This window comes from Panthera leo, chromosome A3 (genome assembly GCF_018350215.1).
Source record: "Panthera leo isolate Ple1 chromosome A3, P.leo_Ple1_pat1.1, whole genome shotgun sequence".
Taxonomy (NCBI): domain Eukaryota; kingdom Metazoa; phylum Chordata; class Mammalia; order Carnivora; family Felidae; genus Panthera; species Panthera leo.
This window is the reverse complement of record NC_056681.1, coordinates 18,099,203-18,118,238: the sequence shown is the minus strand read 5'-3', so window position 1 is coordinate 18,118,238 and position 19,036 is coordinate 18,099,203. Positions and strand designations below refer to the sequence as shown.

Sequence of the window (19,036 nt, the reverse complement as noted above, 5' to 3'; positions counted from 1 at the left end):
GAACTCAGCACGACCCCATGGACCACGGCATGGGTCCCAGACCAGCACTGGTTCTGGTCAGGGCACCAAATCAGAGACAAACAGAACATTGACCTTGAATGCATGCAGTTTAGGAAGTGAAGGCCAGACCACCAAGGAGGCCCATGTTGGCTGCGTTTTCACATCTTGCTTCCCCTGGGGAAACCAGGGCTGTGGCAGGAAGGAGAGCAATGCTGGCTGACCGTAAGTCCAGGCAGGACAGGCCCGAGGGGACTGCCACCCACAATGATCTGGAAAACAAACCCCTGGGAAGCACTCTTTGTTCTTAGTAAAATTGCATGGTTTAAACTGAGTTAAGTTTGACTTGTATTTGTACCCTTACACCTCCAGTCCAGATCCCTCGGAAGGGTCTCGGTGGGCTGGCCACCAGGGGCTAGGAGGCAGCACGAAGAGGCACTCATCCGTGTTTTCCTGACATCTCCTCCTCAGCCTGCTTTAGGGGACACAACCAGGATCCACCTTGGATCCCCTACCAGTGAGCAAGCTGCCTGGTGCCCGCGAGCCTCACATGTACAACGTGCCTCCTTGCAGTGTTCTCCTGAGCACCTGAGCTGTATTTATTTCTGCCTCACATAGCAACTGAACTCATGATGTTTGGGGCCAGATCCCTGGAATCAAATCCTGGCTCAACTACTTACGAGCCATGTGACGTTGGGTAAATGACTTAACCTCTCTGGCTTCCATAACCTCAACCATAACACGAGGCTGATAATAATAAATAAGCCCACCATGTAGCATTAATTAATAGCACAGTATGTGTGAGTTGCATGACATTATGCTGAAAAAGCACAATGCACGGAAACTGCTCAGCCCTATGCCTGGGTACCTAGCAATTTCCCAGTAAATGGTTGCTTGCTACTTACATTCAACAAATATTTATGGAGCACCTTGTATGCACTAGGTGCTGGGATTGGGAGTGGGGCCGATATTAGAAGCAGAGAATGGTGGTATTTTATATGTGCTTATTACATGGCAGGACTACTCTTAGGCACATCATTATGTTACCCAACACATTTAATCTTCAGAATAGACCCAGGAGTGGGGACCACTGTGCCTGGCGCATAAGGCTGACTTATTATGGGGGTAAGACATAGAGCCATCATGTAAGGAGAGCCTGATGAATGTTTGCCATTGTTTCCCTTCCTCCCTATCCCTGCTCTGGCTGCTCTCTGGGGCATAGGACTGGGCGGGGAGCGAACATTCTCCTGTCCTTGAACTGTCATGTGGTATAAAGCAGACCATGTATGTAAAATGCTTGGAGAGCCCAGAGGTGATGATGAGTATTCTCTCCTAACCCTCAGCGACCTCATCTGTGAAATGGGCTGTCTAATTCACACCTGCTTGTGGTGGGGGAGGGTAAATGGATGCTGAGTGAGAAGGGGCTGGCTCCCTGATGCTTGCAGTTTGTGGAGACCCTCCTTGGCTTGACTCAGCACCTTGACTGAGGTGGACACCACCAGGGCAAGGGTAAGATAACTTAACATGCAGCTAAGAACACGCAGTGTCTGAAAAGTGGGGCTGGGCCCAGGGTCACATTGGAAAACAGAGGCACTGGGAGGAAGGAGTGTGCAGGCCAGCTGGCCTTCAGGTCTGGTCCAATTCTTAACGCCCTTGACATGACACTTCATCTCCATTTAGGAGGATTGGAAGATGTGCCAGTCATTCCCAGGGGACTTTCTAGGTCAGAGCTGAAAATATCTCTTCTCCATAATAAGGTGAAGCCTGGCGCTGTCCATTTACTATCTATTAAGGACCCTGCAGGCCAGCAATTGAGTTTTAAAATACAAGAACTGAAGAGAAGCGGGCTTCCACTGAGGCTCCCTGCCGCCACGGCAAGGAGCTGAGGGCGAGCATCTGCGGCCATGGCTGTGAACTCCCGGCTCTGCCGTTTCACCCCTGTGGGCCCCGAGCAAAGTGTCCACCTTCTCAGTACCTCGGTATTTCTCATCTGTAAAATGGGATGGACGATAACGCCCACCCCTCCAGGCCGCGTGAGAAGTTGTGCAAAGTGCACATGGGGTAGAGGCTGTCGGTGCAAGGCCACGTCCCCAGGTAGCTTTACTATTTCAGGGCAACAGTAATGATACCAACTGGTACTGCTACTATTACTTTGTTATCAATATTGTCGTTGTCATCAGCCCTTGGGGCTGGGGCTGGGCTTGGGGACACAGGGCAGGGCAGTCTGGAAGGCGAAGAATAAAGGCCACTGGAAAAACAGTGTCTCTCTCCCCGAGAGCAAGGCTGCAGAAGCAGAAGCAGCCTTGTTTAGAGCTGGAGGACTTCACTTACCTGCAGTGGACCACTATGGGCCCCGCCTCGGGGGGGTTGAGGAACTTCACTTGGCGCACAAAGCCCAGGAGGCCGGTGGCATAGCAGGGGACGCCGTGGTCAGGCCAGCTGGTGAAGTGGAAGAGGCGGAGTTCCCGGATCTCGTGGTAGCCTTTCTGAGGAGAGAACGCGCCTCTGTTCCTCCAGCTGCTGCACCCGCATGCCCCCCCTGCCCCAAGCACCCGCGGGGAACATGGTTGCTGCACCGAGGAACCAGCCTCCCTGCCATCGGGGAGGACAGGACCCTACCAGCGTGAGCAGGGGTTGCCACACAGAGTGACTTCTGTCATCTGTTGCGCCTGGGGGCCATGGAAGTAGGTAACCTAGAGGTGGTGGCTTTGCTGCAGGACTTCTCAGAGACTTTCGTGGGCTCATGTACACTCTGCATCCCCAAGGGAGTGTTACAGCCTCCCACAGCGTTTGTCCAAGGGACCCTCTTTTGACAAAGTGTCATGGGACTTCTATTCAGCAGAACAGACTCAGAGAAAGGTTGGCCTTAAACAACAAGTTCAAGTCCTTGCCAGTACACTATATGGCTTTTTCTGTGACTGGGGTCTGTGTCCCTCAGTTCTCCAGCCCTATCATTGTCTCCATGGCTTTTAAGTTTAAAAAAATGTGCCAGACTTCTTTAGTTATGAGATTCTTATTTAGAATGGTAAGATAGGAAACAAATAAAAGCTAGAGCTCCTCTGACGGACGGGGGCCTGGGCCTCCAGTTTCTTCCACTTCCCCTCTCACCGCTCCTTACTAAGGACACCGCTCCTTACTAAGGACTGAGACACCCTCCGGGCTAAGGGCACTGCTCTGACCAGTCTCTGGTCAGGTGTCACCTGGAGCCTGAGCTTAGGCAGTGTCCTTGCCCACTCTTTCTTACCTTGCAATCTCCCGCAGGTGTGCAGGGAACACTGACTAGGAAGAGTGTTCATTCCTTCAGTTAAAGAATATTCACTGAGGTTATCTGTGCCTCATGTTAGGCACTGCGAAGGCAGAAATAAAAGCTATGGCCCCCGTCCCTAGAACAGCTCATGGTCTAGCTGGGGAGGCAGACCCCTAAGTGGAAAATTCTACTGAAGTATTTAAAGGAGTGTCAGGTAACCCCATCTGGGGAAGGAGAAATCAGAGAGGGCTTCCTAAAGGAGGTGATGCATGGCCTGAGTCTTGAGACACAATAATAGCTAACATTTATTATTTTTTTAATTATTTATTTTTTAATTTATTATTTTCTTATTTTATTTTTATTATTTTATTATTTTTAAAGAAGTTTTTTTTAAAGATTTAAAATTTTTTTCAGTGTTTATTTTTGAGAGAGAGCGAGAGCAAGCAAGCGTATGTGTGTGAGTGGGAGAGAGGCATAGAGAGAGGCAGAGAATCCAAAGCAGGCTCCATGCTATCAGCACAAAGCCTGACGTGGAGATGGAACTCATGAACCACAAGATCATGACCTGAGCTGAAGGTGGACGCTCAACCGACTGAGCCACCCAGGTGCCCCTATAGCTAATACTTATTAAACACAGACTCCATGCCTGTTACTCTTCTGAACATTTCAATGTATTAACTCATTTAATTCTCAGACCAGTCCTTATGTTGTTATCTCTGTTTTGTGGATGAGGAAATTGAGGCTAAGCAAGGTTACGTAACATAACTAGGTCACACAACTAGTAAGTTGTAACCCAGTCTGGACCCTGGCTGATGGACTCCACATCTGCACTCCTAATCACTGTAAGACACCGATGTCCGAGTACTGCCCAGCGGAACAGATGGCGGGATTCCGTGGGAGACCGGCAGCGGGGCATCCATGTGGGGACAGGGCTTACTTAGCACAGCTCGTGCACAGAATCACAAACGGGGCACCCCCAGAGGAAAGTAGAAGACGGGGCACGTGCTGGATCCCGGGAGGCCTTGTATCCCACACTGAGTCTTTACTGGGGAGCTCTGGGGAGGCTGCAGGGATGGGTGCACAGAAGGGGAAGCACGTCATCAGACTTGCATTTTTAGGAGGACTATGCAGGCTGCTATGTGAAGCAGGGATCTGAGCGGGTGTGTTGGGGGGCAGTGCAGAGGGCGCTGACAGTGCCCTTCAGGTCCCCTTTCCTGGGCCAGAAACCCTATGAGTCTTGGCTGATGCCCACAGCCACTTCCTCCTTCAGAGAATTGCTCAGCCAACCAGGAGCCACTTCCCCTGGGGGTGGGCAGCTGGCCTTCAGTGGCTGGAGGACAGCAGAGTGGGCAGCTGACTTGCTGAGACTGCCCAGGACTGAGTGGTTTCCCGGGACATGGGACTTTTGGTGCTAAAGCCAGGATGGCCCTGGGCACACCAGGACATTGGGTTACCCTAATGGAGGAACAGAAGATCCCTTTGCCTTGAGACAGATTAACTGTCTCTAGAGCTCCCATGGGATCTGGCTGATGCTGGTCTCAGGCTGAAAGCATTCCCTTGCTTGGCTCCTTCCCCTGCCCCATCCCGCCTCCTCCTTCTCTTCTCTTCTCCTCAGAACAAGGGCACCCAAAGCTCTGCCTCAGGCTCAGCTCCCAGAAACCCAGACTAAGATGGGGTGAGACTAGAAGCAGAGAGGCCCCAGGAGGCTGGGGTAGGAGTCCAGGTGGGAGTGAACACAGGCCCAGATGAGGGCCCTGATGGACGAGCTCAAGTAGGAGAAAACAGCTTCAGGAATACTCAGTTTTTCATTTCATGCTCAGAGTCACCTCAGCCCGGGGAAGCCCTTGTTCCAGACCTCACTACCTCCACTGCGGTTATGTATCAGGGGCCCTCTCTCCCCGTTGGGACTGTGCTCTCTTCAAGGGCAGATGCTGCTTCCTGTTTATTATTTCTGGCTCCTGGGCTCGGCTCAAGAATCAATTGTGAGCTAATGACCCAGGCAGTTTGCTGAGCACCTGTATATGGTTCTCCAAAGCCTCCCTGCTCAGGTGTGGGACCCAGGATGGGCCACTATGTCCCCACTGCTCATCTCACTCTCCACACTAACTGCTTATGTGCCAGATGAGATGGGAACCCCATCCAAGGACCTTTTTTGTGGCTTGTGTCCCCAGGACTCCCCACTGCAGGAGTGCTGACTGCGAGTGACTCCCCTTTTCTGGAGCGGTGCCCTCAGCCAACAAGAGCCAACTTGTGCTGGAGGTGACCTCTCAGTGGCTGGTCTACAGTCAGAGGGCAGACTGAGGCAAGGGGGCAAACTCTCTGGTGCAGGTCATGCTCTGGAAGCCCCCTGGAGCAGGCCTGGGCTAGACTTTGCGGAAGACTCTCTTGCCCAGGTCCTTCTCTTTCCCTCTCCCGCTTCCTGCCCTCTATTACAAGTTTCTCTTGAGAGTGGTCCCAGGGTGCACTATATGCATCTGAATCCTTGTCTCAGGCTCTGCTTTTAAGGAACCTGACCTAAGGCCACATCAATGCACCTGTTGTCTTCCTCCTCGTCAAGAAGGGCCCTTCTCTCCTGGCTCTTCACCTGAGCCTGCAGATGTAGGCCTTCAGGAGCACAGGGCTTGGAGAGGGAACGGCCAGGAGGAGCGTGTCCTGTACTCAACCACGCGTGCAGGCACCATACCGTGCATGTGCCTGCTTCAGTCCTCAAAAGTACTTGCACAAACCTCAACAGCACAGCTTTCACAGCAGTGAATGCCCAATGCTTCTGCATCCTCGGGTCTGGGGCCACCTGGTCCAGTAGTGCAGGTACTTTCAGAAAATGGCGTGTTGGGGGTGCCTGGGTGGCTCAGTCCGTTAAGCATCCGACTTCGGCTCAGGTCATGATCTCACAGTTCGTGAGTTCGAGCCCCGCGTCAGGCTCTGTGCTGACGGCTCGGAGCCTGGAGCCTGTTTCGGATTCTGTGTCTCCCTTTCTCTCTGCCCCTCCCCTGCTCATTCTCTGTCTCTCTCTGTCTCAAAAATAAATAAACATTAAAAAAAAAAAAAGAAAATGGCGTGTTGGAGTAGTGGAGGCACAGCGAGCCTCAGTCAAGGGCTGAGGTGGGAACGTGGTTCGGCCTGCTTACGGCCGGGCAACTCTGGACAGCTGATGTACGTGCGCTGTGCCTAATTTTTGTCATCTCTAAAATGGGGGTAATAACAGTACCTCCATGAAGAGGTTGTTGGGAAGATTAAATGAGTTCATGTATGCAAAGCACCGAGAAAAGCACCTGCTTTAATAATTGCTCAATAAATGTTAGCTAGCAGTATGAGACCAATTAAATTACTAATCTAATAATTATTTGGAATCTCATTCTTTTTTTTTTCATTTTAAGCTTTTCTCATTTTTTTTAATGAAATCTCATTCTTGCTTACTTGCACCCTAGCCTCGTTTCAATACCTAGACCAGCATCTCTCAACCCTGACACCACTGACATTTGTGGTTGGGGGCTGGGGTGTCCTATGCATTGCAGGATGTTAGCGTCCTTGGCCTCCACCCATAGACGCCAGGAGCACCCCTCCTTCCTCAGGTTTGATAACTAAAAATGTCCCTAGACATGGTCAAACGTCCCCTGTGGGACAAAATCACCACCAGTTGAGAACCACAGGCCTAGAACATGTTGAAATCTTCTTTCCCCTCAACTCTGCATGTTTCCTTCTCTCTGCCTGGCAGAGTATTCCTCCTGTTCTTCCCTCAGCTGGCTCCTTCTCATCCTTCATTATCTGCCTCAATACCTCCTCCTCCAGGAAGCCCTCTCTGACCACATAATCTTCCTCATGGCATGTTTTTTTTTTTTCCCATGGCTTTTATCACCATATGGCATTACTCCATTTATTTGTCTGTTGAATTCTGTTTGTCTCTCCTGCTAGAGGGGGGCATCTTCTGGAATGGGATTCACATCCAACCTGATTGCTGATTCATCCCTGGTGCCAAACACAGGATGGGCACAGAGCAGACCCTCGCTCAGTGCATGCCCAGAATGAACAAACAAGCTTACCTTCTGGACTGTGAAGGTACGTATGACGTATTCTGCCAGGGGTTCTGTTTCAATCAGGGTGACTTTAATGTCTCCGTAGACCTCCGTGTCGTCCGGCCAGTATCGCACACACTTCACCTGTGAGAAAAGACAGAGACAAGGACGAATGAGTGGGTGGCTGAGTACGAGCAGCCGCCTCGTCTGGCCTTCCTGTTCAGATAAACCCAAGGGCGATTTGGGTGGAATTTCGGTCGAAGGGGTTCTCAGCTGGCCAGGGACTGGCAAACCGCACAGGGCCACGCTCTCTCCCCAAGGAACTGGAGCCGTTAGGGATAATGGTGGTACCTTCTTTTGCAGAGCTCCTTAAAATCTCCAAGTCCATCATCACCCTAAGTGATCGAATAGACCAAGGTGAGGTAGGCAGGTGGCGTTACCCCGTTTACAGATGAGAGTAACGCTCGAGTATGGAGGTCTGGTGACTCTTCTGGGGTCACTGGGCCAGTTTCCTAGCTCTGGCTGAGCCCTCTCTGTGCGAGGTCAGGCTGGGGCAGCTGGGCAGTGTCAGCAGAGCAGAGATGAGAATAAAAGGTGGGAAACAGCAAGGGAGTGGAAGCAGAAGTGGTTGGGAGAGGGACATTACTATTAAGAGGTGGAAATTGGGGGCTGGAAGGAGAAAGGCTCTCATTTGGGAAAAGTATGGAAGGTGCTGGGCTCAGAGGGAAGACTCTGTGACCGCTCTGTGCCCGGGCGGTGGGTGCAGGTGCTACAGACAAGCCAGTCCCACATCCTGACTCTGCGTCACACTCCGCGGGAGGAAGAAGAGATCATCATTGCTTTCCCCTAAAAAGAACAAAAGCATTACCATTCCGGGGGACGCCGCGCGGCCTACAGTGGCATTTCCCACAGTGTGTTCCGCTGGGCGCTAATAGGTGTTAGGTAAAACACAAGAAACAAAAAAACAAACAAAAAAAAGGTTTTGTGGTCAAATGAGTTTGGGAAATGCTGGATTAAACAAAGTTAAACAGGCCGCTCTGCTACCAGACTCCTCAGCTCATCGAATGTGCTAACGCTACTGTATTTTCGACTCTCCGAGAGGGGCAAAGAGTGCACAGCATTTCCCAAACGTATTTAACCATGGAACCCTCTTCTCACTAGACATCCTGCAGGCTAGCATCCCGTGGAACCCACTTAGGGAAATGCTGGTACAGTGCAACAGGCTTTGGAGGCAAATGGATGCGTTGCTTGGTGCTAACGTTCAGTAGCTGTGTAGCTTCCAGAAAGTGCCGAAATCTCTGAGGCTCAACTTCTTATTAATAATGACAGCTAGGGGCGCCAGGGTGGCTCTGAGAGTTAAGCGTCTGACTCTCGGTTTCGGCTCAGGCCATGATCTCACGGTTCGTGAGCTGGAGTCCCGAGTCAGGCTCTGCCCTGTCAGCGCACAGCTTGCTGGGGATTCTCTCTCTCTCTGCCCCTCCCCAACTCATGCTTTCTCTCTCCAAATAAATAAATAAACTTAAAAAAATGATAGCTAACACTTATTGACAACTTACTGTTTCTCACTGCTTACTAAGTGTTCTATGAATTCCTTCCATGTGTTATTTTAATAGCTTATCATTACAACCTCATACAGATATTATTATTACCCCATTTTACAGATGAGGAATCAGAAGCACTGAGAGGCTAAAAAAGTGTCCAATGTCAGTAATGGATGGAGCCAGGATGCAAAGCTAGGCCATCTGAATAATTACCAGAAACACCACCTGGGGCAGTTGTTGGGACTCCAAATGAAGTAATACACAGTAAGCAACTGGCACGGTGCTTGGCTCTTAGGAGTTCTGTCAAGAGAGTACTCCCCTGTTCCCTCCCCAAATCCAAATTAGACTCATGATCTGTCCATCAAGGGAGTCTGTCTCCAATATGGGATATGTTATAGAACAGGCTGGAGTTTACCTCTGAATTCTTAAATCCTAGTTTTTTGGGTTTTTTTGTTTTTTGGTCCACAGCAGTTCCTCCCCCAGGCCTGGGTCCCTGGGGAGCAGTCAGGAGTGGAGGGGCTGCGATACTAGCATGAGAGTCAAGAGTCAGTGGTCCTGGCAGGGCTCTGGCTAGGGGACTCCAGGGTAGTCACTCCACCCCTTTGGGCCTGTTTCCTCATCTGTAAAATTGGGGAAAGTACTAGGTAAGAGTGGGCTCCAGGATAAAGTCCCTCCTGGCCCTAGAGTCCAATGAGGCCACGAGATGTCCATAGCCTGGATTACGACAACAGCCCAGATTCTCTCTTTCCCGTTATCTTGGAGGCCAGGACTCTCTACTTTAATGGGTTATCTGGTTCTTGTCGAAACAAAAACTTACCTGCCCACTCTTCAGTTATTTCATATGGTAAGTGGAGAGGCCCTCTTCATTCTAGGGTCTGTGCACCTCGCCTTTAAACCCAGCAGCCCGCCCACCCACATGCCACAGTTTACCAAGTTGGCAAAAGCAAGCTGGGGAATAACAGTCCCATTTCCAAGCCCTAGGAGCAGCTAAGGATGACATAGGAGAGAGTCAAGATAGAGCAGAGTGGGAGACCGAGGCCTGAACCCTGAGGAATATCCAGGTTTAGAGGTAAGGGAGCAAAGGGTCGAATGCTCTGAGAGGCTGAGGTCGATGAGAAGAAAGTGGCTGTTCGTCCGCATGAAGGATGCTGGTGATATTGACGGTGTCACTATGGGTGGGATGGAGGGAGGAGTTACGCTGGATGGGGGAGAAGAGAACGGCAGTGGAGAAGCAGAGTCTGTGTGTGTCTTTAGAGTCTGGCAGAAAAGTACGGACAAGAGAATCCTTTTTGTTTGCCTGCTTTATATTTTTCAGGGGGAAGGTACTCAGGATGTTTTACGTTCAGGGGAATGATCTAGCAATGAGAAAAAGAGCTACTTTTCAAGTGAGCGGAGAAATGAAAAAAATATTGAATAGAATCTGTGATTTAAGGCACTGGGACTGCCTTTGAAAGGGCAAGAGTCACTTCCTCCGTCATATGAGGCGGAACCATTAGAAACAGCAGATATTCTACCATTTGGGGTCAACAAAAATGGCCATTTTTTATGGGTTCCCCCTGATGAGAGAGGGGGAAGAATGAGAAGGTGGTTGTAGATGCGGGTAGGATTGTGGCTTTGCGGTGTGAAGATGAGAGTTCACGTCTGATGGCTTTAGTTTCCTCAAAGTGCATGAGATGACATCATCAACGGGGTGAGGGTGGAGAGAGGGATGATTTGAAGGGAAAGGCCAGTCCTCGAATGGGAAGCAGGAGTGAGGATGTCTCCCATGCAGGTTGTTGTGGGGCGAACTGTTGAACACTGTTGAATGGGGGCACTTGGCACAAGGCCCAGAGCAGAGGAATGTTTGGAGGGCAGCACTAGCATCCTCTGTCCAGGTGGCTGCGGGAGGGGCTTACCCGGCCCACTTCCACGAGGTTTGTGACCATGACGATGCTGGCCGAGTTCTCCTGCCAGATCATTCTCCAAAAGTCCTTGACGGTCTCCTGCATTGGACCTGCCGACAGAGAAGGTGACAGGGTCAAGGAAGCAGCCAAGAGGCTGTCCCTCCTGTGTGGTCAGTCAAGGCTCGGCAGAGGTAAGCAAGAGCAAGGCCAGATGATCCTTGCTGGGACACCCAAGTCATCGAGACCAGGGCCAGAGTATGGGAAAGAAAAGCAGCTTTCCAACCAAGCAGAGCATGGACTATAGCATCTGCTGGACACGTCGACAGCTTCTTCTCTTCCCTATGCTCTCCCACAGCCCCCATGTGTCCTGCACCCATTGCCCTTCCCTGGTGATGATTTTCTCACTCAGAATTGGGCTCTAGAAGCTCAGTGAGAGACAGGGAGGAAATTGGGGTTGCAGGGAAGGGAGGAGAGACAGAGAACTGCTGGGAGCCAGACGCTCACGGCGCAAACAGAAGAGGCCCGATTGTGAGCTTGACAAACACAGGGAGCATTCGTCTGCAGCCCAAACAGCAGGGACGGAAAGAAACAGATAAGGCAAGAGAGATAGCATCTGAGAGTCCAAAGCAATTTCCTTGGAAATTTCTCTTTCAATGTCCTGGGCCTTCATCGCTTTCACAATTACTAAAGTAACACATGTGTTTTGTATCAAAATCCGAATAGCATTTTTCTGTATATGTATACACTTTTCTGTGTATGTACCCCTATTTCTATGTATGTATTTGCTGTAATAAGCATCATTATATGCATTTTTGCATGCTCTTAAAAATTCTGACCAAGCATGAAATGCATTCACTGCATAATTTTCTAGAATATTGAAGTATCACACTTTATTTAACTCATCTACCAACGGTTGGGCATTTAAGACTTTTCACTTTTTTGCTATTGAAGATAATGCTGTGAAGAGTATCTTTATATATATCCCTGTCCGTATATGTAATTATCTACAGGATTTCCTCCCCCAACCGTTGGGGAGATAGGATCATTTTTAAGCCTCTGATGATGTACAGCCACGTTGTTTTCTACTTCCGTCTTCTAGGCATATACTCATCAAAGGGATAAGGCAGCATCAACTCCAGTTCCAGATGGTGGATCTTGAAGCCGACGCTTCTGGTCTGCCCTGCCTGACCGCTGCCTAGTGACATCTCCTTCATCTCTCGCTCATGTCCCTCCCCTAGAGCTGAACTTGGCACCTCTTTCCTTCACAAAAAACACAAATGGACGCTCCCAGGGACCCCTGGAGGCTCTCCAGCCCTACTCCTCTGCAGCTTCTTTGCTGGCAGACGCCCATCCCTCTCTTACAGTGAAGGGCGAGGACCCTTTCAAGGAAGAGGAGAGTACTTACCCTGAGTTGCAATGTAGTGCCGAGGTCGATGGTATCCCTGGACAACAGGACAGAAGCACAGTGAGGGCCTGCAGTCAAAGCTTGCAAACACCCTAATAGTAATAGTTCTCCTTTCCAAGACATGGTTTCCTCATAGGCAAAGTGGGAATAGCGTTAGACGTTTCCCAGAGAAGTGGCAAAGATTAAATCAGGTAACGCATGTAAAGAGCTTATTAAATCACTCAATTTATAATAGTTACTTGTGAGGGGCCCATATAGGCTTGCCCTGGAAGCAAGAACTGGGTGGACATTACTTATGCCCGTGCACCCAGAAAGAGGTGGAGAAGGAATTTCGGGGTTTCTGGGGGGACATAAACCACCAAAAAGTCTTTCCTGAGCCATAACTGTGTGCAGAACACTGCGTGAGTCCCTGTAGGCCACCCACCAGAAGAAAGCCATTGAGTTGTTGGCCTCTTGAATTAGTAACAATTAGAAAAAAAAATTGGTAAGAATGCCACAATGTGACTGTCTCTGTGCCACATGGCTGGGCTTGGGATTGGAAGTCCCATTCACCAGGGAGGGCCCCGTGCAGGTGTGACCCAGAGGCTGATAAAGCCACTTTCTGTTTCAGAGTCTAGTTCCTGATATTCTTGTCCATCTCAGAGTGTCCCAATAGGCCTTGCCATGCACACTCTGGTGTGGGGTTACTCTGTGCCCCATAACCCTAATCACTGGGGAAGAGGTTGAAGATAACCTTCTCTTTGGCCTGGATATGGCCATACTGGAGGATCCCCTCTCTAGTGCCAGAGAGGAATTATATCCTACTGGGTAGAGTTTAAGTTTGGGAACAAAGATTTGCATTTAGTCCATAACACTGAATGTAATTAGTATTTAGTGAATGAACACATGAGTGAATGAGTGGATGGATGGATGGATGGATGGATAAAATTTCAAAATACAGATGCCAATTATGGAGCCTGCTGGTGGAGACATTATTATTGACAGTCCTGAAATCCCCTTTCCTTTATGGTTAACTATCTCAAAAGAAAACAAGCCCTAAAGTTTGATGAATATCTAGTTTCTCTTAAATGTTGGTGATCAGTCTTTCTTCCCCGCCGGGGTGGATGGGCTGCCTCCTCTTTCTCAGGAAATGAGCCAGAATTGCCACCTGTATGGTTTATGGCGAAACAGATGTGCTATCTCTGAAGTTCTGGATCCACTTTCTGATTTGAAGACTAGTTTTTGGGTCCCTTATATATTCCTCCACCTCAATCTTCCACCAGCTCCATAAATATTCAGTAGGTACCTTTTAACTGCTGGGCATACTCTAGAGATGCCGGAGTTCACTGTGAGCACCAACCCAGGGCACTGTCATGGCCTGAGCTACTATTGGGTTAACCACAGTGACTAGGAATCAATGGCCCCACCTAAGCTCTGTTTGAGCAGTCCTGTCTTCTTAGTGAGTTGTCAGCTTCTTGAGGACAAACACTGCCTCCTAAGTTTTAAAAATATTTTCCATAGAGCCTAGTACAGTGTGAGACTCGGAGCAAGTGTCCAACGAACAAGTTGCTGAGAGGTCAGCTAAATACCTTAAGGTAGGAAGAAGTTATGTGCGCACACTCTGGACCCCGTTGCCTGGTTTTGAATCCCGGCCCTGACCCTTAAGAGCTGTGTGGTGGTCTGGGGCAAGTACTTAACCTCCCTGTGCCTCAATTGATTTTTTGCTGTTAAATGCAGGTACTTTTATGTACATCATAGGATTGCTGTTAGGGTTATATGACAGTTACTATGTCCCAGGCACTATCCTAAGATTTAACGTATAGGACTTTATATTATTTTATTGGTTATCTGGCAAACATTTATTGGGTGCCTACCACGACTAAGAGTCTGTGTTGGCCACTTGGGAGATGGTGAGATCAGCAGTCCTTCCCTCCTCATTGCTCTGCCTGTTAATGTAAAACAGAGCTCTTCTCTGACACATGGGAAGCAGGAAGGGAGGTGAGAGGTACTAGGAGGTAACTCTTCCTTCAAGTCAAGATGGACAAGGTTTCCTAGGCTCTAGGAATTTTCTTGAGTAGGTCTGGGAACACAAAACAGTCCCCTAGAGTGTGGGAGGATGCGGTTTCTCATGCCCACTCCCCCACACCCTGCCATCATCCCTCCTAGTTACAGCCCTCGTCCTCCCTGACCTGGGCCATAGCTCCGGCCTCTTGTTGGCCTCCCTGCGTCCAGTCTGGTCCCATAGCTCATCTGCTTCCTGCCAGAACAAAGTCTCCAGTGCACATCTGATTATGTTATTTCCCCCACCAAACAGCCTACCGTGGCCCCCCACTGCCTGCACAGTAATGTCCAAACGCCTCAGCTCAGGACTGCCGATCCATTTCCAGCCTCACTGCCAGCTGTCCCTCTGCACCCCCTCTCGTGTTCCCTAAGTCCCAGCCTCCCCACGCTACCCCTCAGATGAGACCTCCCTCCTCCTGAGCAGTCCCACAGGCTTCTGCAGATGCCCAATGAGCATACTCACAGCGTGAGCTGCAATACGATCTTTGTATTTTTCTCCTCCTGGGCCACAGCACGTGACACTCAGCTGGGTGCCATTTTCAGCAAAGGCTGGCTGGTGACATACGTGCATGAATAGGTCACTGGGGTGAGGTTGGGGCACCTTAATGGTATCTCCACTCCATCCCTCCAGGAGCTTTCCTGTTCCGACTGCTCTTCCCCTGGCTTACTGGCTGTCTTTCTCTTCTTCAGAAACAGCAGTCGTGTTTCCATCCAGAGGCCTTTGCACTGGCCATTCCCTGTGCCTGCTACATGTGTCCCCCGTTAACTCAGCGGTTTGCTCTCTCCCTCCATCCGGGCTACTGCTCTGTTACCAGTCACTTCTACAGAGAGCCTCCCCTGACCACCCTGCCAGCCTCTTTCAAGTTTCTGTGGTTTACTTTCCTTTGCACTTGTCACCAAATGGCACAGTGTTCTTTGTTTATGTACATGCTCACTGTTTCCCCAGTGGAATGGGAGGGCCAGCAGGGCAGGGCTGTATCCAGCTTGCTCATGGCTGTGTCCCCAGCACAGAGAAGTCTGCCTGGGCCACCAGCCTTGATACACATGTATCGAATTCACGCACACTGCAGGTGAGTAAAAGGCCCTCTGGTCTCTAAGACCCTAGACAGTCCCCAAAGAGAAAACATTCTAACTACGAGACTCCTCAACAATGGAGATAAAAGGAACCGTATTGCTTAACTGGGGTCTTTGCTGGAGATTTGCCAGGAACTGGGACAGGAAACTTCCTAACCTTAAATGAACCCTGAGTTCACCAAAGTCCCACCTACACAGCAGAGACCCACTGCCGACCGGCCCCGGCTGCCTCCATCCGTCTGTGAGCAACGGGAAAGAGGCTTGCATCCAAAACACATTTATCTCACTCTGGACTCATGCATCTGTTACTTACTGGGGACCCAGATACGATATTTATTTCCAGGCTGGTAATTTATAACAGATTCAAGTGGCCAATACATTCTCCGGTGTGCAAACAAACCCGCCGGCGGGATGGTTCCGATGGTAGCAGAACCATGGCCTCTGGAGGCACCGACAGGGCTGGCCCCATCTAGCTCATTATCCAAATGGAGTTGTTTTAATGGATCGTCAAGATCCAATTGTGGATAAATGATTCTAGCATGGGCAGTTAGCTCTTCTGAGAGCCAGGATGATTTCAACTGGGCTGGAGACCAGGGCAAAAGGGTGAGGACCTAGAGAGCTGTCTAGGGTGTGTCTGGCTGGGAATCTCCAAAGAGACTAAGGCAGTTTAAGTTTGCTGCAGTACATAGTAGGTTCACAATTAATGAGCTTCCCCACCCCTCACTCCACCCTATATTGGTGACAGCGTGCTAGGAGGGGCTTGTGCTTGGTGTCTTCTCTGTCCCTCCATGTTTCTACTTTTCCCTTCCACGCTCTGCCATGTGCCATGGGATGCTGACACATATGGACCACATCATGGGCTTCTGTGGCCTCCAGCTTCCAGTTGTGTTCAGCAAATGGGGGGCAGAAGCAGGGACTCAGAGACCGTGGGGAGGTTGGGTGTATGTTCTAGGTCCGCCCGCATCAGGCCACTGAGGTTAGCACTGACTCTCTGTCAGAGGCTACTGCTTCTAGCCCGGGAATACTGCACCCCACCCTGTTGGTTTCCCTTAATCCTGCCCCCACCCTTGTTGAACTCTCCTCAGTTGAGTGAGCCTCTGTTTCCTAATGGGAGACTGAGAGGTACATCAGTTATCACATCCTGCTGGGGTAGCATTATTATCCCACTTTGCAGATATGAGAACAAGTAAATAATTCACCCAAGATCATAAGGCTGGTAAGCAGGACTGAATAAACCCAACAAGGGCTGAATTCATGACTTCGGTCTCACGAACCTTTGACTCTAACCAGTGAGACTGACTCTAACCAATGAGATCCAGCAGAGGCCAGTGTCATATATTAAGACAGCATCTAGCAGAGGCTGTTTGGCCTGTGTGCACAATGTAGTACTTCTAGGGAGGGAAAGGGTGGTGGGGTGTCCTTAGTGTGCAGAGAACTGGATTCTAGCTATGCAACCTTGAGCAAGGATCTTAAGCCCAATCCCTGGCTTCTTATCCTCAAAGGCTTGCAGAATGCATTGTAACGATGGAAGCTGGTAGGCATGGGGGGGGGGGGGGGGGCGCGTCCTCAGTGTCGATGTTGGAGATCCACCTGCATCGTCAACAATTTCATTTGTTGCCTGTAACACACCGGAGTGCATCTTGGCTCTGACTGTGGCAAGATGCTCGTGCAACTTTGGATTGAGTGTCTATCTAGGGAAGTAATTTTTGCTGGTGGCTACCACTTAGATGACAAACACCAGATATGGCAACTTAGGCTGGCACACCTCATGTGGGCCACGGCCATCAGTGTTGCCACAAGCACTCAGCTGGAGACAAGGTCAAAAGGAAACTGGAAGGAACTAGTTCAGTCTGGTTAACTACATGCTAACTGAATCCCTACTGGGTGCTGGATGTGAGGTGCTGTCTGGGAGTGGATGGGGAGGGACAGGAGGAAAGGCCCTGGGTTTGGAGTTATTCCAGTCTGGTTCCTAAGTTTGGCTCTGCTGCCGACCAGCTGCATGGCCTTAGTCAAGCTTCGCAACCTCTTTAAACCTCAGCTTCCCTTTCTGAAAAATGGGGAGGATTACTTGGAGGGGCATTGAGGGGTCTCCATAAACCGACTCCTTTAAAACCCTCCACCGTGGCATCACAGGGTGCAGGGAAGACTCATTTAGAGTCACTGGCTGTTGTCATTATAACTGTTATAACTGAAGCCAGCATAACATGGTAGGGGAGTCACCCCAGATTCAGACTCCTGCTCTCTCCCCCTCCACATCCTAGCAGTGTGATCCTAGATAAGTTACATAACTAATTGACAGCCTCAGCTAACCCATCTGGAAATGGGTAGCAATGGCATTTACTTCAGGAGGATGTAGTACTAGTTAAGGTAATGCTGATACACAAGAGGTGATGTGAGGTTACTACCAATCCTTCTTGCCTGTTGGACTCTTACTCATTGGCTAAGGCAGTACTGTGTCACCTCCTCCAGGAAGGCTTCCTCGACTACCCACCTCTATACCTCAAGGCTTTGGTTTTCCTTTATGTTCCCATAGGCCCTGCTCTGAGGGTCTCTTTTCTTACCTGAGTCCCTCACCAGACCTGAGTCTCTTTTCAGGTCTGGGTTTCTAGCACACAGTGGAGGGCCTGCTCAGTGTTTGTGAAATGAATACTAGATGCATGAGGGAGAGGCCGGAGGTGTGATGGGTGGATACTCTGAGTGCTTTCTCCAGGCTCAAGACAGATTACTCTGAACTGGCCATCTCCTTGTGAACTTTCCTGGGAGGGCCACGGGGACAGAGGCTGTGTCTACCTTGACCTCCACTGAAACTCCAGCCCCTGTTCCTGACCACGTGTAGGCCCTTTGTAAGCCAGGGTCCAGGCAGGGACTAGAATCCACTGTGGGTGTTTCAGACACGGGGAATTCGGTATGGGGAGCTGGGGACCTATCAGTGTTAGAGGAGCTGGGATGCTAACCAGGGGACAGAGGGGCTCCCAGAGGGGGACTGTGACAGCCCCTGGAACTAGTGGGTGATGGAGACACAGAAGCAGCCGGACCCTGGAGCAGAGGAGTTGCCAGGCAGAGGCGGGAACTCCAGTGGGTCTGTCTGGGAGAAGCTGGCGCCACAGCTGGGATGCGGCCACTGCCAGAGTCAGCACCCAGGGAGGTGAGAGAGGAGGAAAATTACACCAGCCTTCCCCTTCCAATCTCCCATCAATGCCTTCCTTGTAGGCATCAGCTTGCTCTCCCTCCTGCCGCACACACACACACGCATACACACATGCACATACTCTCACACACACACACACACACACACACACACACACACACACTCACAGTCTCACACACTCTCACATACACACTCACACTCACATACACACAGATACATGCACACACACTCTCACATACACACACACACTCTCACATATATATATATATATATATATACACGCACTCACATGCACACACTCTCACACTCATACTCTCACATACATATATGCACTCACATGCACAGTCTCATACATACACACTCTCATATACACACACACACTCACATACAGTCTCACACATTCTCACATACACACTCACACACACACATATATATATGCACTCACATGCACACACTCTCACATACATACACACACACTCTCACATACCTACACACTCATACACACATGCACATACTCTCACACACACACACACTCTCATATACAGTCTCACACACTCTCATATACACACTCACACACACTCTCACATACATATATGCACTCACATGCACACAGTCTCACATACATACACACACACTCTCATATACACACACACACTCACATACAGTCTCACACACTCTTACATACACA

The 19,036-nt window shown here is 50.0% G+C and overlaps 1 protein-coding gene across 3 annotated transcripts in view; it reads right to left on the bottom strand.

Moving 5' to 3' along the window:
• Positions 1–19,036, bottom strand: part of PTPRT (protein tyrosine phosphatase receptor type T) — an 800,956-nt gene that overhangs the window by 40,668 nt on the left and 741,252 nt on the right. For all 3 annotated transcript variants that reach the window (XM_042930943.1, XM_042930944.1, XM_042930945.1), the window contains 4 exons: positions 12,087–12,123; positions 10,694–10,791; positions 7,285–7,401; positions 2,329–2,483 (listed from right to left, as the gene is read on the bottom strand). In XM_042930943.1, the coding sequence (XP_042786877.1) occupies positions 2,329–2,483; positions 7,285–7,401; positions 10,694–10,791; positions 12,087–12,123 (407 nt within the window). The remainder of the gene's footprint in view (positions 1–2,328; positions 2,484–7,284; positions 7,402–10,693; positions 10,792–12,086; positions 12,124–19,036) is intronic.